The following is a 21,770-nucleotide window of genomic DNA, read 5'->3' on the forward strand; positions in this document are numbered from 1 at the left end:
ATGAGTTGAAAGAATGCCAAAGGCCTGGCCTAGTGTCTGGCTCATGTCGTAGGAATTCGATGATGCTAGTTGTGAGGCTGGGATGGAGTATACTTCTGCAGTGCTCTGACAGTCTCTTGTTTTTTATGCCAATGATAGGATAAAATAATCCATTGTCCTGTGATCTTGCTGAGGATATCAATTACAGGTGTTTGAAATTTTCTTCTCCTTGTACTTTCTCTGTCTCCTCTGAATTTCTGCATTCTGTTGATTTTAATCTCTGTTTTCTGTGTTACAGACTGCCCTTATATGTCCCAGGGGCAAGCAAGTGAATTGTTTTTGAGATTCAAGTATCCTTTTTGTTTGTTTGTTTTTAAAGGAACACAGTCTAAGGTCTGTGTTCATCTGAGCCTAGGAGATGGATGCATAGTCCACCCTCTCCTGTTAAATGGAGTGTTATCTGATTGGTGGATTTTCCAGGCCTTTTATATCTCCTTCAGCTCACTCATTTTATTACTGCTTCCTTGTACTTAGTTACATCTCCTCAAAAGGTATAACAGCAGAGAAAAAGGGGAAACATGAAGTCTATTCATCCTATTACCAATCAGTAGTTGGTTTGAAAAGGCTCAATGGAGTTAGAAGGAGATTTTTGGCACATCTGTAACCTTTAATCACTTACCACTTGTGTGACTTTTGTTGATAGTTGAAAGTCAGACTGTATTTTCTAGGGCACTTGATGCAATAGAGATAATTTAAAAGCTATAGCTGTATGACCATGGCGATGGTTTCACAGGTATAGACGTTTCCCCAAACCAATCAAGATATATGCCTTAAATGTGGATAGCTTTTTATTTGTCAATCATGCCTCCATAGAGGTTTCAAAATACATAAATATTTGTTAAAAATGAAAATTGAAAAAACCTTTTTTTTACATATGAGCTTTTGGTGACAGTTTCAAAAATAAAGTCTTCAAATAGTGATGGAACTGCTTTCCAAATGAGAAATTCCCAGATTAGTAAAGGAGAAATGGCATCTCTGGTTAGAAATGGGAAACCGAAGCCAAAGTAAGAGTGAACTTATGCATGAATTGACAAGTTTTATTTCCAAGTGACAAACAAAGTTATATAATGAAAGATGTCTTTTCTCCTCTTTTTTTCTTTCCTTTTTCTGATGTTCCTATGACTGAATTCATTTGGCAGAACTATTTCCGAGACACCTGGAATATCTTTGACTTCATCACTGTGATTGGCAGTATAACAGAAATTATCCTGACAGACAGCAAGGTGAATCGCCTATAAGATCCACGTCTGTAAGCTTGGTCCTGGAGTAGCATTTTTAAGACTCCTCTGTACATTGAGTCCATTTTTAACCCACCAGAGCAAATGTGTACCCCTCTAAGTGTTGGGAATTTACTCCCTCACTGCTCGGCATTAGCCAGGGAATGCAAACTTGGTAGTGGCACTGGATCTCCGGGAAGGCTTTGTTGATCTGCATGACTCAGGCAGCAGACCTCTAATGGGGTAGGTGGAATAGACGGTGTCAGAAGAGAGCTAGTATGCGTAGCATTCCAGCTAGTATGCGTAGATTCTCAAAGGAGGCACAGTATCTTTGCCCTCAAAGTTCATAGACCTGTATTTTTTCCATAAACTTGTTATTTCTAAAGACGACTTGGAGAGCTCATGGTAACTGTCTTTGAATATCAGAGGGCCAACGTGTGCTAGAGGGGTTCCCAGATCTGCTCTTTTTGGCATCTAAGTGCAGACTTCAGACCACTCAGTAGAAGATTAGGGAGGCTGGTTTTGTGAGCAGGGTACCCTTCTCAGGTACATCCTTTACCCTTCTACCTGGGGATAGAGAGCAGGCATGGGAAGGCTTAGGAGATAGGCCTCACTGGCCAGCCCATCAGCTGGAATTGGGGTTAACAAAGACAGAGACTGTGTCCCATTTATTGGAATGAGGGATAAATACACAAATACTAGTGCTTAGATTTTTCTAAATGACCATAATGTTCCTAATTATATGTTTCCTTTTGGTCCACCAGCTGGTGAACACCAGTGGCTTCAATATGAGCTTTCTGAAGCTCTTCCGAGCTGCCCGCCTCATAAAGCTTCTGCGTCAGGGCTATACCATACGCATTTTGCTGTGGACCTTTGTGCAGTCCTTTAAGGTAAGAGGTACCAGCAAATCCTCTCTGAGGGTTGTCATATCAGACAGCACAGCCAGGCAACACTGGCGTCATTACCCGAGTCCCTTCACCTCTGGGAAGCTGAAGCTAGTAGAACGGGTGTTTGTTAGAAGCAGTCAGTAAATACTGCAATTCTTAGTTACAGCACAGCTTGGCTTGACTGGAATCAGCTTATGTCTACTGGATAGAATCTCATTTTAGAAAAACACCTTGACTTTGTGACTCAGGCATCCTCTCTGTCTGCTGAGGCAGGAGACACGTTTTATAAGATGTGCTTTGTCCCTAGAGATTCCAGACAGTCCTGAGTAACCCCATCCATGTAAAGAGCCAATTGTCTGTAGTCAGATGTCCTCTGCATTTTCAGGGACTTGGGGTGTTTTTATTTCACATGAAAGTTTTTCAAAGGACTCACTGAGTTGTGTTTCATAGAGAGATGATTCATATTTAGCCCCACCTTTGTCTTCATCAGCATTTATTTCCTGAGGCACTGAACACAGGGTATACTAATGGTCACCTCTGTGTCCTACAAATAAATAGGGACATCTGGGCAGGTTAATACGCTGTGTTTCCTTTGAACAGTCTAGTGGAGCTGTACAGTGGTGTATATATAATAAATAAAAGTAAAAAATTGACAGCTGAGACCCAAACTTTCAGTAAAAGTTTCCTAAACATACTTAAATATCTTTGGGCTCTAGCAAGTACTATAAATTAGTTGTTGTTAAGCTTTGGGGGGTGGGGGCCTAAATGTTGTTCAAATGCCTGTTCTTACTAAAATGAGTTTTCCAGTGAATGTGTTTAAAAATAAACTAGATGGAATCAAGTGATTCAAAGATGAGAAATTATGAATTCACCAAATTGACTTTATTTTAATTATTTATACAGTTTAATTAAAAATTAAGCTAAAGATTGGGAGGCCGAGACGGGCAGATCATGAGGTCAGGAGATCGAGACCATCCTGGCTAACACGGTGAAACCCCGTCTCTACTAAAAAAAAAAAATACAAAAAACTAGCCAGGTGAGGTGGCAGGTGCCTGTAGTCCCAGCTACTTGGGAGGCTGAGGCAGGAGAATGGCGTAAATCCAGGAGGCGGAGCTTGCAGTGAGCTGAGATCCGGCCACTGCACTCCAGCCTGGGCGACAGAGCGAGACTCCGTCTCAAAAAAAAAAAAAAAAAAAAAAAAAAAAAAAAAAAAAAAATTAAGCCAAAGAAGGCAAGCCAGTGAACTCGTGGTTTCTCATCACTTGGAAAAGGATTTCTCCCCACATCCATCATTACTGATTTACTTCCTCACCGAGGACCTGGGATTTTGAGATATGAGATCAATTTGAAGGATGCTCTGGCTCCTAGGAGCGACCTTGACATTTTTATCATATCCAGAACAATTGTTTGGCATAATGACCCCACGGAGGCCTCACCTCAATGAAAACTATTTTTCTAAAACTAGATATGGAGAGAAATCTAAAACCTTAGCAAGAATTTTCTGAGTCTCAGGTGATTTTGGATTTAGAATTGGAAACACAAGATGCTTTTAAAAACTTTTTTTTTAGAGTATTGCCCAACAAACTTCAGTTGTTAGTCTCTTAAGAAATATGTGTCATCCTGTCATATTTTCACAATTACCAAGTCTCTGAGAAACCATATACTATTGAGAGCAAAGATAATATTGTCAAAATTTTCTTGATGGCCAAATGGTTGGCTTATTCCAGCAAATACTACAGAGAACAGAGAAGACAGGTGAGTTTGCCTCCAGGTGACACTGTGTTATAGATAGATGTTTCCTTTTCAGAACAGTTCTGGGACACAGTATAGAAGTTTGATTTTTAAAAGTCAGATTAGCAAAGGCTGCCTCTGCAAATAGAAAGCAGAGAGCCACACGATATAAACAGCATCGACATTGCCTATACCTCCCCCACCCTCCCCTAAACAGCATCTAGTTTTCTACATCTGACCCCTATTCTACAGTTCTTACCTCTTTTTCCTTATTTTGTGTTAGAATGTATAAACATGACAAGAAAGGAAAACGGAATGAATCTTTGCTTTTCTCCCTAAGTTGGGAGTAGGGAGAGATAAACTAGGGACTAGAGTGGAGACAGTAGAATAAGGGTAGAAGGTGAAGATGAAAGGCAGCAGCACTGCAGGCACAAGAAACCCTGTCTCCTTCCTCCTGGCTTTCTGTAGAGGAGGTCCACATTGCCCGTCAAAGTGCAGCCAACCCCCATCACAGAGCCTAGGAATCAACACTTCCTCGGAGAGGGAATTCTCCCACCCGCTTTCAGTCGCATTTTAATTTTAGCCTCTATTCAAGTTGTAAATAGTCTCATAGGGCTCTTCATTTTGTTAGTGCTGTTGAAAAGCTCTGCCCTGTTCATGTAGTCTGAAAGCCTCAATTGATCTCCTGGGATTCATGGTGTGCACAATCAAGACAGGGTGGAGACTCCTCATAGCACTGTCTGCCAGGGAGCTTAGTGGGTGGTAAAGAAGAGGGACTTCTCTGGCAGCACTGAGATCAACACAAAATTACAGCGTCCCACTCTGGCCCCAAATCCAAACTGTCCTATGTCTGCATCCTCCTCCAGCACCAAGGCCAGTTCCCTGCCTCACATCTCCTTGCCTTGACCCTCACGTCTAAACCTGGAATGTTATCCCAAAGTGGCAGTAAGCATGCACAGTATGGAATTTTGTGCTACATGGCTTCATGGCAGAGTTTTTTGGTGGCTAACTTACCAGGCTTTTGCATGAAACATAATAAAACGTCAGGAGGCTTAAACACTGGGAAATGACATTTCATCAGAAAATGAAAGAGCCTTCTGGGAACTTAAAAACAAGTGAGTCCCCAGTCATTTCACTTTGATTCCAGAGTCTTCACTATGGGTGCCACTTTGGGTATGGGAGTGGGAGGGGGTAATACAGGGATTTGGAAGCCAAAGCTAGGTGCTTCGTATTTAATTCACATCACAATTGCTAGGTTATTAATTTTCTGCATAGCAAGTGGGATGAACCCCAAGTCCAAGAAGTTTTCCCAGCTTTCCTTCTAGATATGGGCTATACTTATGGGTGAGTAAATCTTCCTGATAGAAGTAAATTTTAAGCCTCCCTTTGGCCAACTGTTTACCTATCTGTCAGAGGACAAGGATGCCTGAGAAAGTATTGCACCTCAAAACAGAACAACCTCAGGGAATAGAGAGTCCCAGTCTCTGTTTGCATTAGCCTCCAGGCAAGATCCTGTACTGCCAGTGACTGCAGGTTGTTAAGCCTGGGTGCTGCCTTTCTTTGATTAATGTCTTATCTCTGCTTTCCTTCCAGGCCCTCCCTTACGTCTGCCTTTTAATTGCCATGCTTTTCTTCATTTATGCCATCATTGGGATGCAGGTGAGCTGGTAAAACAAGGGCCCGGTGGGGGACAGCTGTTACCCAGATAATCTCTGGCTTAGCAACCTAAGCATGCAAGACCTGAAGATGCTTTGAACCCCTTCTTGCCTAAGGGTGCTCCCGTGAGGTCTTGTCACAATGTGACCTTGGGAATTTCACATGTGCAGCGGCTCCCCATTTAGCTTGCCTAAGTATTCAGGGTAGTCTGGTACAAGGGCTTCATCTCAGGTTGTCAGATCATGGTGCTAATTCATAAGCAGCTAGGCTTCTGTGGTGACAGCAATGGAACTAAAGCGAAGATGACACTTTTGTTCTTAGCCAGAAAGATCCCCCAGGAGACTAAGAAGTGGGAGCTCATGTCAATCTATTTCTCAGGATATCTGGTATTTTGACTTGGCCTAAAAGGTCAGATGTTAGTTCTTCCTGTATATGGTGACACCAAATCACCACATATAGTCATGGCTGTCTTGTAGAGTCTTATACTTACACAGTCTTGACTGGCTCCCTAAGACACATCACTGTGAACAACTCATGGAGTTCCTGGCAGCCCGCTCATTCCTAGGGAGACTCAAGGGCCACATTCCAGCTAATAAGGCCATGCAACTTGCTGGACAGTTCCCTTGTTTTCCCACCCCAGGTGTTTATGCAGGTAGCCAGAGGCCTGCTAAGCAGAAGAAGCCAAAGGACCTTTCAAAGATGATGGTTGTTCATGGTGGGTGAACTCCTACTGTAAATAACCAGCAGCACATCCATGAACCTATCTGGTTGGAGACACAGGCTTTCTGCTTGTCTCCAGAAGACTAACTGGAGATATTGTGACTAGATCCCAGCAAAGAACTTCAGCTATGTGACAGCCTCCTGCAGTCAGGCAGTCTGGCTGCCTTGGGCCTGCCGGCTGCCTTCCCAACTGTGTTGCCACCTGGAGCTGCTGCTGGAGTGTCCCAGCCTTGCTGCGTCTGCAGCCTTTTCCAGAGCCTTTCTGAAATGTCTCTTCCTTTCGCTCTTCTCTCTTGCCTGTACTTCTTGGTTTCATTCTTTAACTCTATTACTGGAGAAATTTGTTCTCTAAAAATACAATAGAATGTCAAGTGTCAAAATGTGTGAGACTTGGTTGAGAAGTCGTGAGTTCTCCTTCACTGAGGATATTTCAGTAGGAATTTAATGATCATGTTGGCAGTGTTGGAAATAGAATTCCTGCTGAAGTTTCAGATTGGCTTGGTAACGCCCATGAAGTCCTGTCTAACTCCAGTATATTTCACTCTGGAATTAAAATATTCTTGAAGAGCCAAATGAAAGCTTGATTTAAATTATTTTTTCAAAATTTATTTTTTTGATATATAATTGTAGATATTTTTGGGGTACATGTGATATTTTGATGCTTGTATATAATGTGTAATGATCAAATCAGGGTAATTGCGTTATCCATCACCTCAAACATTTATAATTCTTCTTGTCTGGTTATCATTAAGTTCTTTTTGCCTATGCTCAAAATAGTTCTTACCCCTTTTCATCTTCAAACAAAATAAACTAGAATAATACCATCTCCAGTACTGATCTGGTATGAATACTGTTGATTCTGATAATGGCGATAATGCTATTTACCATTATTTAAATTCCTTGGTGTACAAGACACTGTACTAAATGTATGCATAGAGAGAAAGAGAGTGAAGGGGGAGAAAGGGAGAGAGTGAAAGGAAGACAGAGCGAGCATCCCCAGGCAAGACATATGACTAATGTTTTTGAGTAACATGAAAACGTTTATAGGTAGGTTTCATTGTCTCCACTAATGTTTAGTGTAGTTAAGTAACTTATAACACGCTTAAGTTCTCAGACAGTAAGTGAAAGAGGTGAGTTGTAAGATCACAAGTATTTATTTTTACCCTCTAGTTGGAGGTAGAAGTTGTTCAGTTATGAAACGGTAGTCTTCACAATAACTGTGCAGTCTAACATCTTATTCCCCTCAGATTTCTTTCCAAAAGATAAGAGCACTATGTCCATTCCACAGAGACATGAATGACATTTCTGCTATGACTTGCTTTGAGCTGGCCATCCCCATCCTGGTCTGTGACAGAAATACAGCACCAAGCACAAAGCAGATACCTGAGCTTGTTGCTAGAGAGACTGTTTCTAATATAGTCACAAAAAAACTGAGGGATCTATACAAATAAACACAAGGGCAGAGACAAGCTTTTGTAAAAATATTAATAGAAACAAGGTATATCTGAGAAAAACCATTATTATTCCAAACTTTCAAAAGCACCTTGGAAAAAGGGACCTTTGCAGAAGAATCAGAAGTTAGAAAGGAGGAGTAACTGGCTGGGAATGAGAAAGAGCCCTGTGGCTACATGGTATTAGGAAGTGGGATTGTCAGCCTTAGCTTCTTCACCGACCAACTGTGTGAACTTATTAAAGTCATAGTATCTCTCTTCACCTTAACTCCCTCACCAGTACAGTGGAGGCGTTGGTTAAAGACCTTCGCAAGTATCTTCTAGTTCTAAAGTTCTGTAATCCCAAGTGAAATTAATTTAAATCTATACTCTCGTGAGATTTTTCTATGGGGCCTCAGCATCCCTTCTTTCTTTTCCATACCCTATTGATGGAGGTTTAAGTTAGTAACAAGGACTAAGTGAAAAGTGAGAAAAAAAAGTACAAAAAAATTTAAGACCACCTTCACAATAAATACATGTTTTTGACTTAAATTTTGTTTTGTTTTGTTTTGTTTTTGTGTGTGTGTTTTTTTAAAGACGAGGTCTCACTGTGTTGCCCAGGCTTGTCTTGAACTCCTGGGCTCAAGCAGTCCTCTCACCTCAGCCCCTCAAATTGCTGGGATTACAGGTGTGAGCCACCATGCCCAGCTTGACTTAAATTATCTTAGATTCAAAATAGCTTTGGTTTACTGGACTATTACACACATACTTTGTGCAAAATCACAGTGTGCCCTCCAGTTAGTTTGTGATTGGATAGAGGTGTTTGAGAAAATAATAATGAATTCAACTCATGATACTTCCAGGAGTGTCATAGGGAAAAAAAGACACTGTAAGTTGTATGTCTGATGAATCAAGGATAAATCGTGAATTCTGAACCAAGAGGGTGAAAAGAAAGAAGAGGGCAGGAAATGTGAACAGGGCAAGGATAAATGTCAGTGCCCTCCTGGGGGTATCCAGAGTTAATTAGATTTGATTGCTTGGGTGGGATTTTTTACATGCTACTATTTGTCTCTTTGGGGCCCTCTAGCTTCTCCTCTTTCCATTCTTCTCTGCTGCTGCCTCACTTGCCACCTCCATTCTCCCTGAGAGATAAGTAGTATTTGGGTTTTGAAAAACAGCATTGAGAACAAATTCCCAGAGCAGGTGTCAGTGGGAGTTACTTGAGCAAAATAGCTGGGGGCAGAGATTGTTCCTCAATTGCACATTCTAAAAACTGTGAGGGGGAAAATGTGTTCCATTTAGTACACATTGGATAAACTGAAGCATGTTCAATGCGGGCTGAAAATTGTCTCAGATGACTGGAAAAGTAACCCAGTAAGTCCTCGATTGTCCCAACATTGACTTGTGAGAATAGATTCTGATACCCGAAATGTGATTGGGGAAGAAGAGTACATGTGTGAAAGCCTCCTTTTCATCTGAAGAGTGGAGGGGTTGACCTTGGCTCCAGGCAGCCCTGTGTCTGGGAGTTCATCACTACTCAGTCTCTGTGGATAAAGATCTCTGAGTGTTCACAGTGATCACATTCTAAGCTCAGTAGCCAGCAGCAGATCAGCAAATCTCACTCTGTCACTCAGAATCTGCCCAAAGCCATTTTTTGTTTTCATTTTCAAAGTGTCCAGGTGGCCTGACTTTCCCCATCCTATTGGCCTGGACTTCATTTTAGATCCTGCATAAATGTTTCCTTTTGGATGGGATTTGGGTCTGTTGGATGATACATGTGGACATACGTAGTTATATGCACATGGATATATGCGTGTTCATTCTCATGGATTCTACATTAATGACAGACCTTCTAAGATGTGACTCAATGGATAGAAACATATCTAAGGAAGAGAGAGATGCCACTCTCTTATCTGATCTGCTTGTAAATTCCAGGGTAGCATCTCCCCAAGCCATAAATGATGTCTTCTTGCAAATCCAAATGCTCCCATCATGACTACCTGAGACAGGAAGAGAGGGGTAACTCCTTCCATGCACTCCTGCTGTGAGATAATGTCTTTGACAGACTGCTTGAGTACCATGGTGACAGGTACCATGGAAATAAAAGACCAGATTAAGTGTGGGAGGAACTATGTACAGGCAGAAGGACTTCGAAAGAGCCTGCATTCTACGTTACACTGGGACCTTGCTGCACGGGTCCCCTTGCTGCACTAGAGCAGTGGAGGATAATTATTCTTGCATATCAGCCCAAGAGCACAGTGTCCAGCAGCTCTCTGGGTCTGAGTTGTCTGCTTCAGGGGCAGGTCATCAGGAAGAGCCATGTACGTGGCTTTGCCAATCCCCATGTGCTGGACACATCACACAGCTTGGTAATGCTCATTGTTTTCCTGTTGTTTCTCTCCTCAAGGTATTTGGAAACATAAAATTAGATGAGGAGAGTCACATCAACCGGCACAACAACTTCCGGAGTTTCTTTGGGTCCCTAATGCTACTCTTCAGGTACCTGGATGCATAACTGTCGTAGCTGGAGTTCTCCTGATGGGGGGAGAGAGAATCAGTCTACCTCTTCGTCCCATTTCCCATTGTATCTTTATTCCACTTCCTTTGCTCCTGTCAGTAGAAGGGGGAATGGGCAATGTCTTTGCCAAACTGCCCCATAACATTAGAAAGTTTCGTCTTGTCTACAGCCATACCACCATGAATGTGCCTGATCTTGTCTGATCTTGGAAGCTAAGCAGAGTTGGGTCTGCTAAATACTTGGGTGGGAGAAAATTTCATCAATGTCTTTGGCTCAGCAGTTAATTTGCAAATTTTAACTTCAACATGGCCTGCAAGGGTTTGGGAGGGGGGAATATCAGGACAGTGTTTGCAGACCAAATTCCACTTAAGGGCCAAAACCTTGGATAGCCAGGTGTATGTGGGGTCTTAGAGAATCCCACAACTAGTAGCAGAGACCCCACAAAAGATGGAAAGGCAGTGGATGTGGTAGCAGAACCCAAAACAGACCTCAATGGGACTCTTTATCTCTGCATGGAAACCACTAGAAGGGGAGAACTGGGTAAAAAGGGAGCCTGTTGGGCCCAGGCAAGAGCAAGGATGGGGGAATTGGGAAAGAGGAACAAGGATGTAATAGGATCTGCAGACCTGTTCCTGCTAACCAAAATGTCTCTTGGGCTCAGGAGTGCCACAGGTGAGGCCTGGCAGGAGATTATGCTGTCATGCCTCGGGGAGAAGGGCTGTGAGCCTGACACCACCGCACCGTCAGGGCAGAACGAGAACGAGCGCTGCGGCACCGATCTGGCCTACGTGTACTTTGTCTCCTTCATCTTCTTCTGCTCCTTCTTGGTGAGCAACATTGTGCTCTTGCCTTGCGATATGGCCCATCCCATCCTACCCCCAACCCTCTGATACACAGACAGGAGATGTTTACTTCAGTGTATGTTTGTACTTCCCTCCCCTCCTATCTCCCTCTCTCCACACCCCCACCATGCACACACTCACACCCAGGCCCAGGTTAAGAACTAGATCGTCCTCTGGAGAACTCTTGGAGATTAGCGTGCCTGTCAGACTCCTGGATGGGTGATTTTCAATGATTAAGAAAAGTCTTTGTTGCTTCTAGGGAAATATTTTTGTGAAAAGGGAAGGTGAGCATATTTCAGTGCACTGAGCTTCATATCAAATCTATGAACACTCAGAGTAAATCCTTTGTCATATCTCAGGTATTTTATCTTATAAGTAGGTCTATGGATATCTTCTCTTTGGGAGATGTTTGAACTGCTTGAGAAAAGGTACCTGAAAATGCAAGGCTATAGCATTGATAAGGGTAGAATGATGATAATGGAATAAATGTGGTTCTCTCTTGACTTGTAATGTTATTCCATTTGGTAGTTGACCAGCTGATAGATGATAAAGAATATGATTGCTTGATTGCTTTGGGTGTTAGTAAATATTGAGTAGTATATGTGGAGCACACCTACCTATAAAGTGGTGAGAAACCCTAGGTGCCTCTTAAGTCTCTTTTGGAGAAAGCATGACTCAGCACACCCACTTCCAGAAACTTCTACCCTGCGTATCAGACAAGCAGTGATAAATAGAATAATAAAAGGGTCAGTTTAGTGTTTCTGGTCACTCTGAAATTCCTCAGCTCAACTTCACTGCTAATGCCACTGGCTATACAAAAACCTAAAACTAAAACAGTGACACCACTGAAAAGTGGTCAATTTCACGACCATGCATCAAAAAGTGAATTAATTGTCTTATGTCCAGGGATTGCTACCTTGCAAGTGATCCCAAGGGGACTGAAACTTCCCACATGTCCAGGTCTCCAGTGAGGGGGTGGGCTACAGAAAGACCATTAAGTGTTGCCTGTAGGTCAGTGTGGCAGGGAGTGAGCTAACGGGAGATGTGGGCAGCCCACGCAGTAGTCTTGGCTTTGTTCCTCTGCTAGCCTTGGCCCTTTAATAGCCCTTTTATAGCATCTATAAAATGGGAGAAAAAAATGACTTAATAATAGCGTTTTATACACAATGAACTGATCCATGTGTTTTAATATACTTCCTTCTTATGTATGTGAAAGGTTTTTCAATAAAAATAAAAGAATACACAACAGTATCTTATTTACAAATAGAGAAGTATAATGTATAAAGAAAAAAAAAACTCTGAAATTTAGAAGAATGCTATTGATGGGAGTTTTCCATTTATTCACATCTTCAGTACATTTTTATTGAGTGGCCATTGTGAGGTTCACTCTCAGCAAGGCCCATCCCTCAGTCACCAGTAGTCAAGGGGTCAAACTGGCTCTCAGCTTCCAGGAATCGGTGCTCACTGCTAGGGTGAAATGGAGCAGATAGAAGCACATGTGGACTTCTTACTTTTATCTCACGTGGTTTAAGTGTTTCATAATAAATATTTGAAAGAAACCAAAGATAAAACTGGAAATTAATTAGAGACCATAAAGGTACTTTTGGAATTTTGAGACAGAGGGTGCTGCATAATTTACATTACTGTTATTTTTAATGAGGCTATATTCGGTATGAGATGATCTGCTTTCAGATCTATATGAGACTGCCTTTGTGACCTTGGACAAGTCACACAGCTTCTCAACTCAAACCAGCCACTCTACAGAGATTTACTGATGCCCCCATGATGTGCCCCAGGCCTTATACTGGAAACTAAGAATTCAAATGTGAATCCAAAGCAATTCTGTCCTTGAGGGGTGATGGTAATTAAACCTGCCTCTAAAAGAGTTGGAGCAAGCGTAAAAACAAGTAATAGGTGTGACTGCACACGTTACACTCTTAATGACTGTACAAATGAAAAGCAGTAACAATGCTAATAGTTTTTGTTGACATTAATACTAGGTACCCTGAAAAGAGTACAAAAGAAATGTCTGGATACATGGAAAACCCTTTATAACCCAGGCAGTGGTTGAACAAATTCACTGTGGCTCCAACCTTAGAAGCAGAAAGACAGGCCTGTGTTGGGATTAGGTTCACCTGCATGAGACGGAAATCTCCAGATAACAGCAGCTTAACCAGGAGGGATGCTGATTTCCCTTCCATATCAGTGAAGTCTGGAGGAAGGCAGGCAGTCTGGTTATGGTGGCTCCACAGGGGTGTTGGGGCCCCAGACCTACTCCTGCTTTCTGCTCCATCACCTCTGTGGTGTGTCCCTCATCCTCAAGGAAGAGGAGACATCTAGACCTCCAGCCATCCATCTCTACTCTACTCTAGGCAGCAGGAGAAAGGAAGAGAAGAGTCGAGTCTGGCTGTTAGGTGTGACCAGCAGTCTGTGTATTGTAGAGAGACTCCAACCATGTCCTTCCTCCACACTGTCTCCTTTTCCTGTACACCCTGTGTGCATATCTGGCACCTCTGTGCACCTGGCCACCTTGACCTGGGGGTCCACAACAGAGACTCCAGTTCTCCTACCAGGTGTTATCTATCAGGCAGGACCCTTTCACTTACAAGAGACAGAAGCCCAGCTAAATCCAGCTTCAGTAAAGTGGGATTTTACAGGCTCCTGTAAATGAGGAGTCCTGGGGCAGAGCAGGCTTGATATGGGGCTCAGATGATATCACCAGGTCCAGTTTCTTTCTATTTACAGATCTTGCCTCCACCTTGCTCCATCCTTGTGAGTACAAATATCAACATCCCAAGATGGCTGTAGCGGCAGCTCTAGACCTCACAGTTTCACACATTTAAGAGCAACAGGAAGAACTATTTTGCCCTGAAGGTTCAATACCATTTTATTGGTTTTGATGAGATCACCAACCACAGTGCCCAGGGAAATGGGATTTAATGACTAGTTGAGGCCTGGGTCACCGGAGGGTGTCCCATTGAATCTCACTAACTGGGAACAGCCAAGAACCTGGGCCAGAAATACAGTGAGTGGGTGATCAGGGCAGCCAGGAAATAAGGAAACTGCTGTTGACCATCAAGTCCTGTGGATTCCACCTTTGTTAACTCTCTGCTCTGGTCCTTGCTGTCGTCCTGCCCCTGGTAGATTCAGGAGTACTGCAACATCCTCCCTTGGTTTCCCACCCACCCTACATGCTGCTACCAACAGTTCTTTCTGAATGCAAATGTCCCTTTATCTCTCTCCTCTCTAAACCCCTTTAGTAGATCCTGTTGCTTACAGAACAGTCTAGATCAGTGGTTGGAAAACTACAGCCCTTGGGACAAATCAGGTTTACCACCTGTTTTTGTGTGGCCAGTGAAATAATGGCTTCTACATTCTTAAATGGTTGAGGAAAGAAAACAAAAGATGAATGATGTTTCATGGCATAGAATTACATGGAATTCAAATTTCAGTGTCCATAAACAAAGCTTTACCAGAACACAGCCATGTTCATTTGTATACAGATGATCTATCTGGTGCTACAACAGAAAAACTGAATAGTTACAGCAGAGACCGCACAGCCTGCAGAGCCTAAAATATTTGCTGTCTGACCAGTTCACTGATCCTGGTCTACACTCTTTAGCTCAGTGTATGAGATACTTCTGTGATCCGGCACTTGGATCCAGCTGCTCTGCCCTCCTTGAAGATCCCTGGCTATTCCCTGTCCCTGCATACCTCTGTGCTGGCTCCTTTGCTAAAACACCCTCCTCCATGCCCATGTCTATCTGGTGAACGGTACTCAAGCATCAACTCTTTTATACATTTTTTCTTCAGCCAGGAGAAGTTGCCTTCACACTCCTTTTTGTCCCCACCGGAACCTGCATATGCTTCTTTCATGGCTCTTAAAATTTGTCACATTTGTATGTTTCCATTACATCACAGTCTCTACTCAGTACCAAATAAGTCTTGAAGAGCATTCAAGTAACCACATCTAGTGAAGCCCTGCTGTGCTGTAAGCCCTGTGCTAGGCATGGGAATATACCTCTGGACAAGAACTTTGTTATCTCATATCTCTGGCACCTGAATCTCTGTTTGGAACATAGTAGGTGCACAGTAAAGGCTGGCTAAACAAATACGTGGAAGAGTAGGGACATACAAACTGCTTAAGAGCCAAGAACAGCTTAAAGTCATCACAACAGTAGACCATGCCGTCAGCTCTAAAACATCCTACCAGTTGTTCTTTGGGCTGCTTTTATGGAGCAAGAATGAAGGGGGAGGCTAGGGAGGAAAGGTTGGCATCTGGCCTTGACTTCCTCTAGCCCTCAAGAATGTGATGGCTGCTGGTGTTCCCTCTGCTGCCACAGTAACAAATAAATGGAACAGATAATAAAAGTGACTGTGGGGTACTCTACAAATATGAAGTGGCATAGAAATGTAAAGTAAGAATGCTCACACAATGAAAGTGTGGTACAAATAATGAAAACGTGTTGCATTCAGCAAGATCAGTGGTGCTTGAGCTAGGAACTTCAGCCCTACAAACTTTTGAATTCTTTTCTTTGCCCTGAAGCCTGTTTTCCTGCTTCCTGAGCTCTGCTTTACGTTTCCCCTAACCCCTGTTCTTCCCCTTGCCCTTCAGATGCTCAACCTGTTCGTGGCCGTCATCATGGACAACTTTGAGTACCTGACTCGGGACTCCTCCATCCTGGGGCCTCACCACTTGGACGAGTTTGTCCGCGTCTGGGCAGAATATGACCGAGCAGCATGGTGCGTAGGCCCCTCAGCCGTCCCAGCAGGGCCCAGAGCAAAGGTCTCTGGAGTTCCCAGGGAAGTGGTCGGAATTGGAGCCACCCAAATGCCTGCCTGTTGCAGAAGGAAAGGAGATTCCTCTTGATTGTGGCCCATGGAAGAGGCTCTGGTATCAAGCCAGTCACCAAAGACTTCTGAATCCTCCTTTCCCCTCTCTTTCCTTCTGTGACAGGGTTTTCCTTTTCTGGGCTGGTCTTATCACCCATCACCTCAGATTATTTGGGTTCAATCCCAAGAGAAGTTTCCCATAATCTTTTTCTGCCAATGGTTTAGTGGACTCCTTTGAGTTACCAGGGGGTTTGACAAGGGTTTTTGGCCAGCTGGACATCTGGCCACCATGATCAGTGCCTATGAGCATTTTCTCTTTCTCACTCCTCTCAGCAGATACAGTTGGATATAACTCTGAAATTATTCTTTTTAAAAAACCAAACAAGTTGTTCTTCCAACTGTTCCCTTAAACATTTGTGGATTTTTATCACATGGAACTAAATTAAATGGTAGAAATTGGTGAAGATAACCTCTTTACTGTCTCTCTTGCTGTTGAGTAGTTCTGAAGTGATAGCATGCCTTCTAGGCTCTAGAGCAGGGATTGGCAAACTACATCCCATGGGCAAAATTCAGCCCATTGTCTGTTTTTGCAAATAAAGTTTTATTGGAAGACAGCTCAACCATTCGTTTTATGTATTGTCTCTGGCTGCTTACATACTACAAGGAAGAGATGAGTGATTGTGACAGAGATGGTATGGTCCTCAAATTTGAAAGTATTTACTATAGAAATATTAGGTTGGAACAAAAGTAATTGCAAGCCATTTTTGCATCAACCTATAGTTTACTGTCAAAAAATTTATTGCCAAAAAGGTTTGCTAATCCCTGCTTTAGAATATAAAGGCAGAAAATACTGCCTTTTTTTTGGCCCTCATGGCTGAGGACAAGGTGAGAGTTCTGTGAATGCTCACTCCAAAGGAACTGTCCTGTTCCAGGTCATTTTAGCTTTTGGGTCTTAACTCACCAATCTTCTATCCATTCTGGTCCCCCTCTGAAAAATACTACAAGAAATGTTATCCTTCACAGGCATGGACCAAGTTGCTTCCACCTGGAACCCCCTTCATGATCAGAGACTTTTCCCAAAAATCTATCCTCTGGTGAGGCTGTTGAACTTGGGTCACTGTTTTAGCGACTGGAAGGGTGAATCAGAATTCTTTCCTTCATTAATTATTAATGACTTAGGGTACAGAGTTATCTAAATCCATTCCTATTACAATGGCTGAGCAACAGCTTTTTCTTTCTGGTCTTACTTTCTAGTAAATAGATCTTAGAAAGCGATGGGCAGTGTGTTAGAGGAGAAGGCAGCCAGGCCTGCGTGTCTTCAGCTCCATGGCCTTGGACAAGTCACATAACCACTCTGGGCTTCTTTATCTGTAAAATGGCGATTGTGATACCTACATAACTTGCAAAGTGGTTATGAGGATGATATTAAATCATGTGTGTAACTGTTATTATAATCAACAATAACCACACGGGAATGCTACTTGGAATGTCTAGAAAATCGGCCTCTGTAAGCATGAATATCTATGGGATTGGGAGCCTAAGAAGGGACCTCTTCACTCACCCAAGAGGAGAAACCAACTGTGAGCAAAAAAGTCCATTGTTCATCTGGGCTCACTCAGGTATCCTTGGCTTCCAGAAACCCCAGCTTCTTGTGGTTTCACTTATCTTGGGATCCAAATGCCACGTGTATAAAGCATGCTTCTCCCTACTCATTCCAGTTGCTGGGAAGAAATGATTCCATGAGGATGAAACATGAGACTCAGACATGTGGACTGGGGAAGAGCAGAAAGACAAAGAATTTCTTCTGTGTGCTTTGAAATTCACAGTGTAACCCATTCTAGTTAGAGTTTGGTTGGCTTTCTTTATAAGATGGGTGAGGAAGACTAACAAAAGTAACATGAGCCAATGTCTTCAAAAGGAGGACTGATACCAGTTGCAAAAAAATGTCAGTCTGTAGCCACTTCCAACCCACCTACTTCCCAATCTCACTAAGGCAAAATGAAAGGACAACTGGCTGAATTACCTCAAGAGTTGGGAGACTTGGAGGTACTGATGAGCTGCTATCCGGAAGAAGAGGAGGAATCAACCCTCAAATTTCAAAAAGCCTAGAAAGAGTAAAGCTGGGCTGAAGCAGTAGTCCATATGGCTGCCAGCAAGGACTGAATGCACAGAGGTGGAGATGGCTGTGTTGATAATTTCCAGCGGAAACCCTGGTCTGTACCAGGGTGTATACAGACCTGCAAATTCCTGGGTGTTGCTGCTTTTTCTGGACCCTGACAGAGAAGATGCTGTAGCCACTGAAAATTAATCAATCATTAATTCTATCCCTTCCATAGGAAGCTAGTACTCTCTAGTGGGCTCCTGGGGAAAAGGTTGGTAAGATAGCTAGAATTCTGGCTGACTCCAGCCAAGCTGCTGTTGGCTGAGTGGCAGGAAGAGGGCTGCGGGGGAGAGTGTTCATGGCTTCCTCCCTGGCTGCTCTCTGAACACAGACCTCAGCAGGCTCCTACCGAGTAGAGAAGACTTGCCCAAGCTGAACGCAGAAAAATCTGTCACAAAGAGAAGCAAAGCCCTTTGTGATTTCCCTCATGCCAGCTGTGCTCCTTGCTAATTAGCCTAATGGGAAATTTGTCTCTTCCAGACTGCAGAAAGCCGCTGACTTTCCACTGCCCCTGACAAGCGGGTCTGAGTAACTGACTGTAATCAGTGTCTGTGAAAAGCAAACAGTTCGCAGTCCACTTCAAGGCAGCCTGGCATCTGCTCTGGACAGCAGTCTGAGTCATTTGTGAATTGGCAGGCTTTGTTCCTAGAAGCCTAGCTAGAGCCAGGGCTGTGTCTGCATCTGGCCAGGTGTGGGCCAGATAGGTATCATGGGGTGCTCTTGGTCATTAGGCAGTTCCCTTTGGCATTGAATGGGCACTGATTTCCTTAGAAAATTGCAGCAGTACAGTTTGGCAAGGTAATGGTTCTCCGGTGCTTACTGTTTTCAGTCTCTCCTGGTCTGGCTTTGCCAGGCCCAAGGAAAGAAGCTGCTCTGACCTCTTTCAGCCATCCTCTTCATGGCTAAGCTGTCATTTATTTCCCACCCTTCTCTGAGTGTCCTATTAACCCACCTGTGCTTCCTTTACAGCGGCAGGATCCCGTATAAGGATATGTACAAATTAGTGCGGGTGATCTCGCCTCCTCTGGGCCTGGGAGAGAACTGCCCCTACAGGGTGGCTTGCAAGGTTTGCCTCCCAGTCCCCAGCCATGACCTGCCGTGGGATGCAACATCTAACCCCTCCTCTCTGTCCTCTGCTCCACCACCACTGTGCCACATGAGGGAACCTTCATGTTGCTTTCCTTTGAGTTTAAAGAGGTCCAAACCCTTCCAGAACCAGCAGCTGTTATATAAGCAGAAGGGCATACTTTGGGGAAAAGGCAGAAGAGTTAAGAACTTCATATGAAGACCAATGTGATCACTCTCTTCTTCACATGCACACATTCATGTATGTGTATGTACATGTATACACACCCCACACACACACACACACAGAGGTCCACCTTAGTCTGTATAATCAGAGGGACCTCTCCTTTCTCTATAGAATGCAGAAATGTTTTTAACCCAGCAAAAATTCTGGCTTATTTTCACTGGAGACAGAGAAGCCTTGTTTTAGCAAAATAGCGTCATCATCCCATACGTAACGTATGGAGTATGATCCCAGTGATCCCCCCTCCCAGCTCCTGGATGGTCTGGTCAGAATGACTATGAAAGCTATAGGACAGAAGGGGTGAGAAACAAAGAATTAGGGCAAGAGGTGAGAGTAGGTAAAAGAGGCATGGATTTGGTGCTGTGTGGAAGAAGGTAGTAATAGCTCAGAGAGTCTGGGAAGATCACAGTGAATGAAGCACTCCTGAGCAGAGTCCATGCCTTAGGTTCCTGCCATGGGTTGCTGTGAGGGATCTGAAGGGGCTGTCATAATTTCCAAGTCACTTCTTTGTCAGACCAAGGATATTGTTCAGGGGTGAGTAGAACCTCCCTGCTCAACTCTGCCATACCCGGAGAACTCTCTATATCCCAATGGCTCTACTAAGCCCCTATGTAAGGCCAAGCCTGCTAGGTAAGGAACCCTCTCCTGGTGCAAGTGGAGAGAAGCATGGGCTCCCTGGGGCATAGCACTGCCCAGGCAGCTGGAAGATGACCTAGGCTCAGGAAGGATGCCAGCCTGGACAATGGGATACAGCTGGCCTGGGATGGTGACACAGTGATTCCGTACTCAGGAGGCTGGACAGCTGCCTCTGCTGAGACTCTTTAAACTCCACCCTGGTGAAACCTGCAGCCGCATGTGGGAGAGCTGGGGAGGGTAGCATGGCATGCAAGATGCTCTTTCTCCTCCTGTTTTTGTTTCTTCTGTCCCCAGCATGCCATCGACCTGGCACATGCTGGGGAATAAAGAGCAGTCTTGTCCACAGAGCCAGGTGGAAGCAACGGGGCCAACTCTTTGAGCAGCAAGCACAGCCCACCACCTTCAGTGCAAGACGCCGCCTCCTGCTGCACACACACCACAGAGGGGGGATACACGACGTTCTGCCTGTGGGTTCAGTGGAGAATAGCCTGACTTTCAGGCCAGCGCCCCAGCCGGGGTCAGAAACTCCAACCCATGGCTGGAGCACCGTCTATCCGGTTTATACCGCTCACACACAGCCCTGGGAATTGAAAATAAGCTGTGCTGTATTGAGGAGGGATGAAGTGAACAGGGAAGTCAGGGGAATGCTAATCGAGGAGAAAATGAGTCCCCGTGACTGTTCCCGTGGAGAGTCATAGGGACCGAAGGTTGCCACCAGTGTTCCTGGGTCTGTGTGGGGCATGATATAAACCGCACCAGGATGGAGTCATGTCTACGATTTGCCTTGATTAACAGGTTTCCTATTCTTTTCCCGTTTGTCCATTTTGTTTTGTTTTTCTTCTCCTGTTTTCTGTATTTTGTTCGTTTTTGCTCTCTGGGAATGCCTGTTCTCCTACCTGTCTGCATCCTTCGCCCCACTTCCTTCTCCTTTCCCTGCCACCTCCCTGCCCCGCTAACCCTCCCCGCCCCGCTAACCCTCCCCATCCCAACTCACCACCCTCCATGAGCAGTGGCCGCATCCATTACACTGAGATGTATGAAATGCTGACTCTCATGTCACCTCCGCTAGGCCTCGGCAAGAGATGTCCCTCCAAAGTGGCATATAAGGTAGACCACCCCTTCTTTGTTCTGGGCTAGAGACCAACAGGAAATGGGATCTAGCTGTGGGGAGGCCAGAACATGGGGAGGAAGCCAGGCTGGGGAGGCGGAGGAGGGAACTAAGGAGGAAAGGCACGATGAGACTGAAGAGTCAGGAAGGTTCCCAGGACGAAGTCATGAGATAATACAAGGAATGGTTTTTAATACTGTTCAACATGTTTTTTAATGTGGTATTTTGTGTTTCTACAACTGTGTGGCTTCTTGTGAGTGAGTTACCTGACAAGCAGTGTTAAGTGATGTGTTTCCTTTTAGAGGAGGCAGAGTGGTGGCCTATGGGATGGCATATATGGGCAAGAAGGAAGCCTACAGCAAAACAGCTATCAGTGCTCATATGCAAAGAAATATCTTCAATCAGATAAATTAAGGAAATCACGCAGAAATTCCCTTATACATGGAATTGTTAGGAGAAAATTACTTTAAACAAGAAATTTTTAGGAGAGAGGAAAACTCATAACAAATGTTTTCACCCATGACATAGGAAGAATGGCATAGGTTCCTTCTAGGTCTAAGAAGAAAAGAGGAACCTGTCTTCCATCCTGTGATAGACTGAGGAATGCAGCTCTATCCCACTAACCCAGCTACCCAATTCTCTTGGAAATACTCAAAATGAAGGGAAATCATGGGCACAAGTTG

The 21,770-nt window shown here is 44.0% G+C and overlaps 1 protein-coding gene across 13 annotated transcripts in view; it reads left to right on the top strand.

The window, feature by feature from the left end:
- The window catches only part of LOC105484537 (calcium voltage-gated channel subunit alpha1 E), a 492,953-nt gene that overhangs the window by 446,561 nt on the left and 24,622 nt on the right, over nt 1-21,770 (top strand). For 11 of the 13 annotated variants that reach the window (XM_071076570.1, XM_071076587.1, XM_071076592.1 and 8 more), the window contains 7 exons: nt 1,179-1,262; nt 2,021-2,146; nt 5,468-5,533; nt 10,088-10,179; nt 10,860-11,025; nt 15,656-15,783; nt 20,990-21,086. In XM_071076570.1, coding sequence (XP_070932671.1) covers nt 1,179-1,262; nt 2,021-2,146; nt 5,468-5,533; nt 10,088-10,179; nt 10,860-11,025; nt 15,656-15,783; nt 20,990-21,086 — 759 coding nt within the window. Of the gene's footprint in view, nt 1-1,178; nt 1,263-2,020; nt 2,147-5,467; nt 5,534-10,087; nt 10,180-10,859; nt 11,026-15,655; nt 15,784-19,003; nt 19,101-20,989; nt 21,087-21,770 lie in introns of all 13 variants that reach the window. The other 2 variants (XM_071076614.1, XM_071076628.1) reach the window with 1 other exon arrangement.

The sequence above is a fragment of the Macaca nemestrina genome, chromosome 1 (genome assembly GCF_043159975.1).
Source record: "Macaca nemestrina isolate mMacNem1 chromosome 1, mMacNem.hap1, whole genome shotgun sequence".
Classification (NCBI taxonomy): Eukaryota; Metazoa; Chordata; class Mammalia; order Primates; family Cercopithecidae; genus Macaca; species Macaca nemestrina.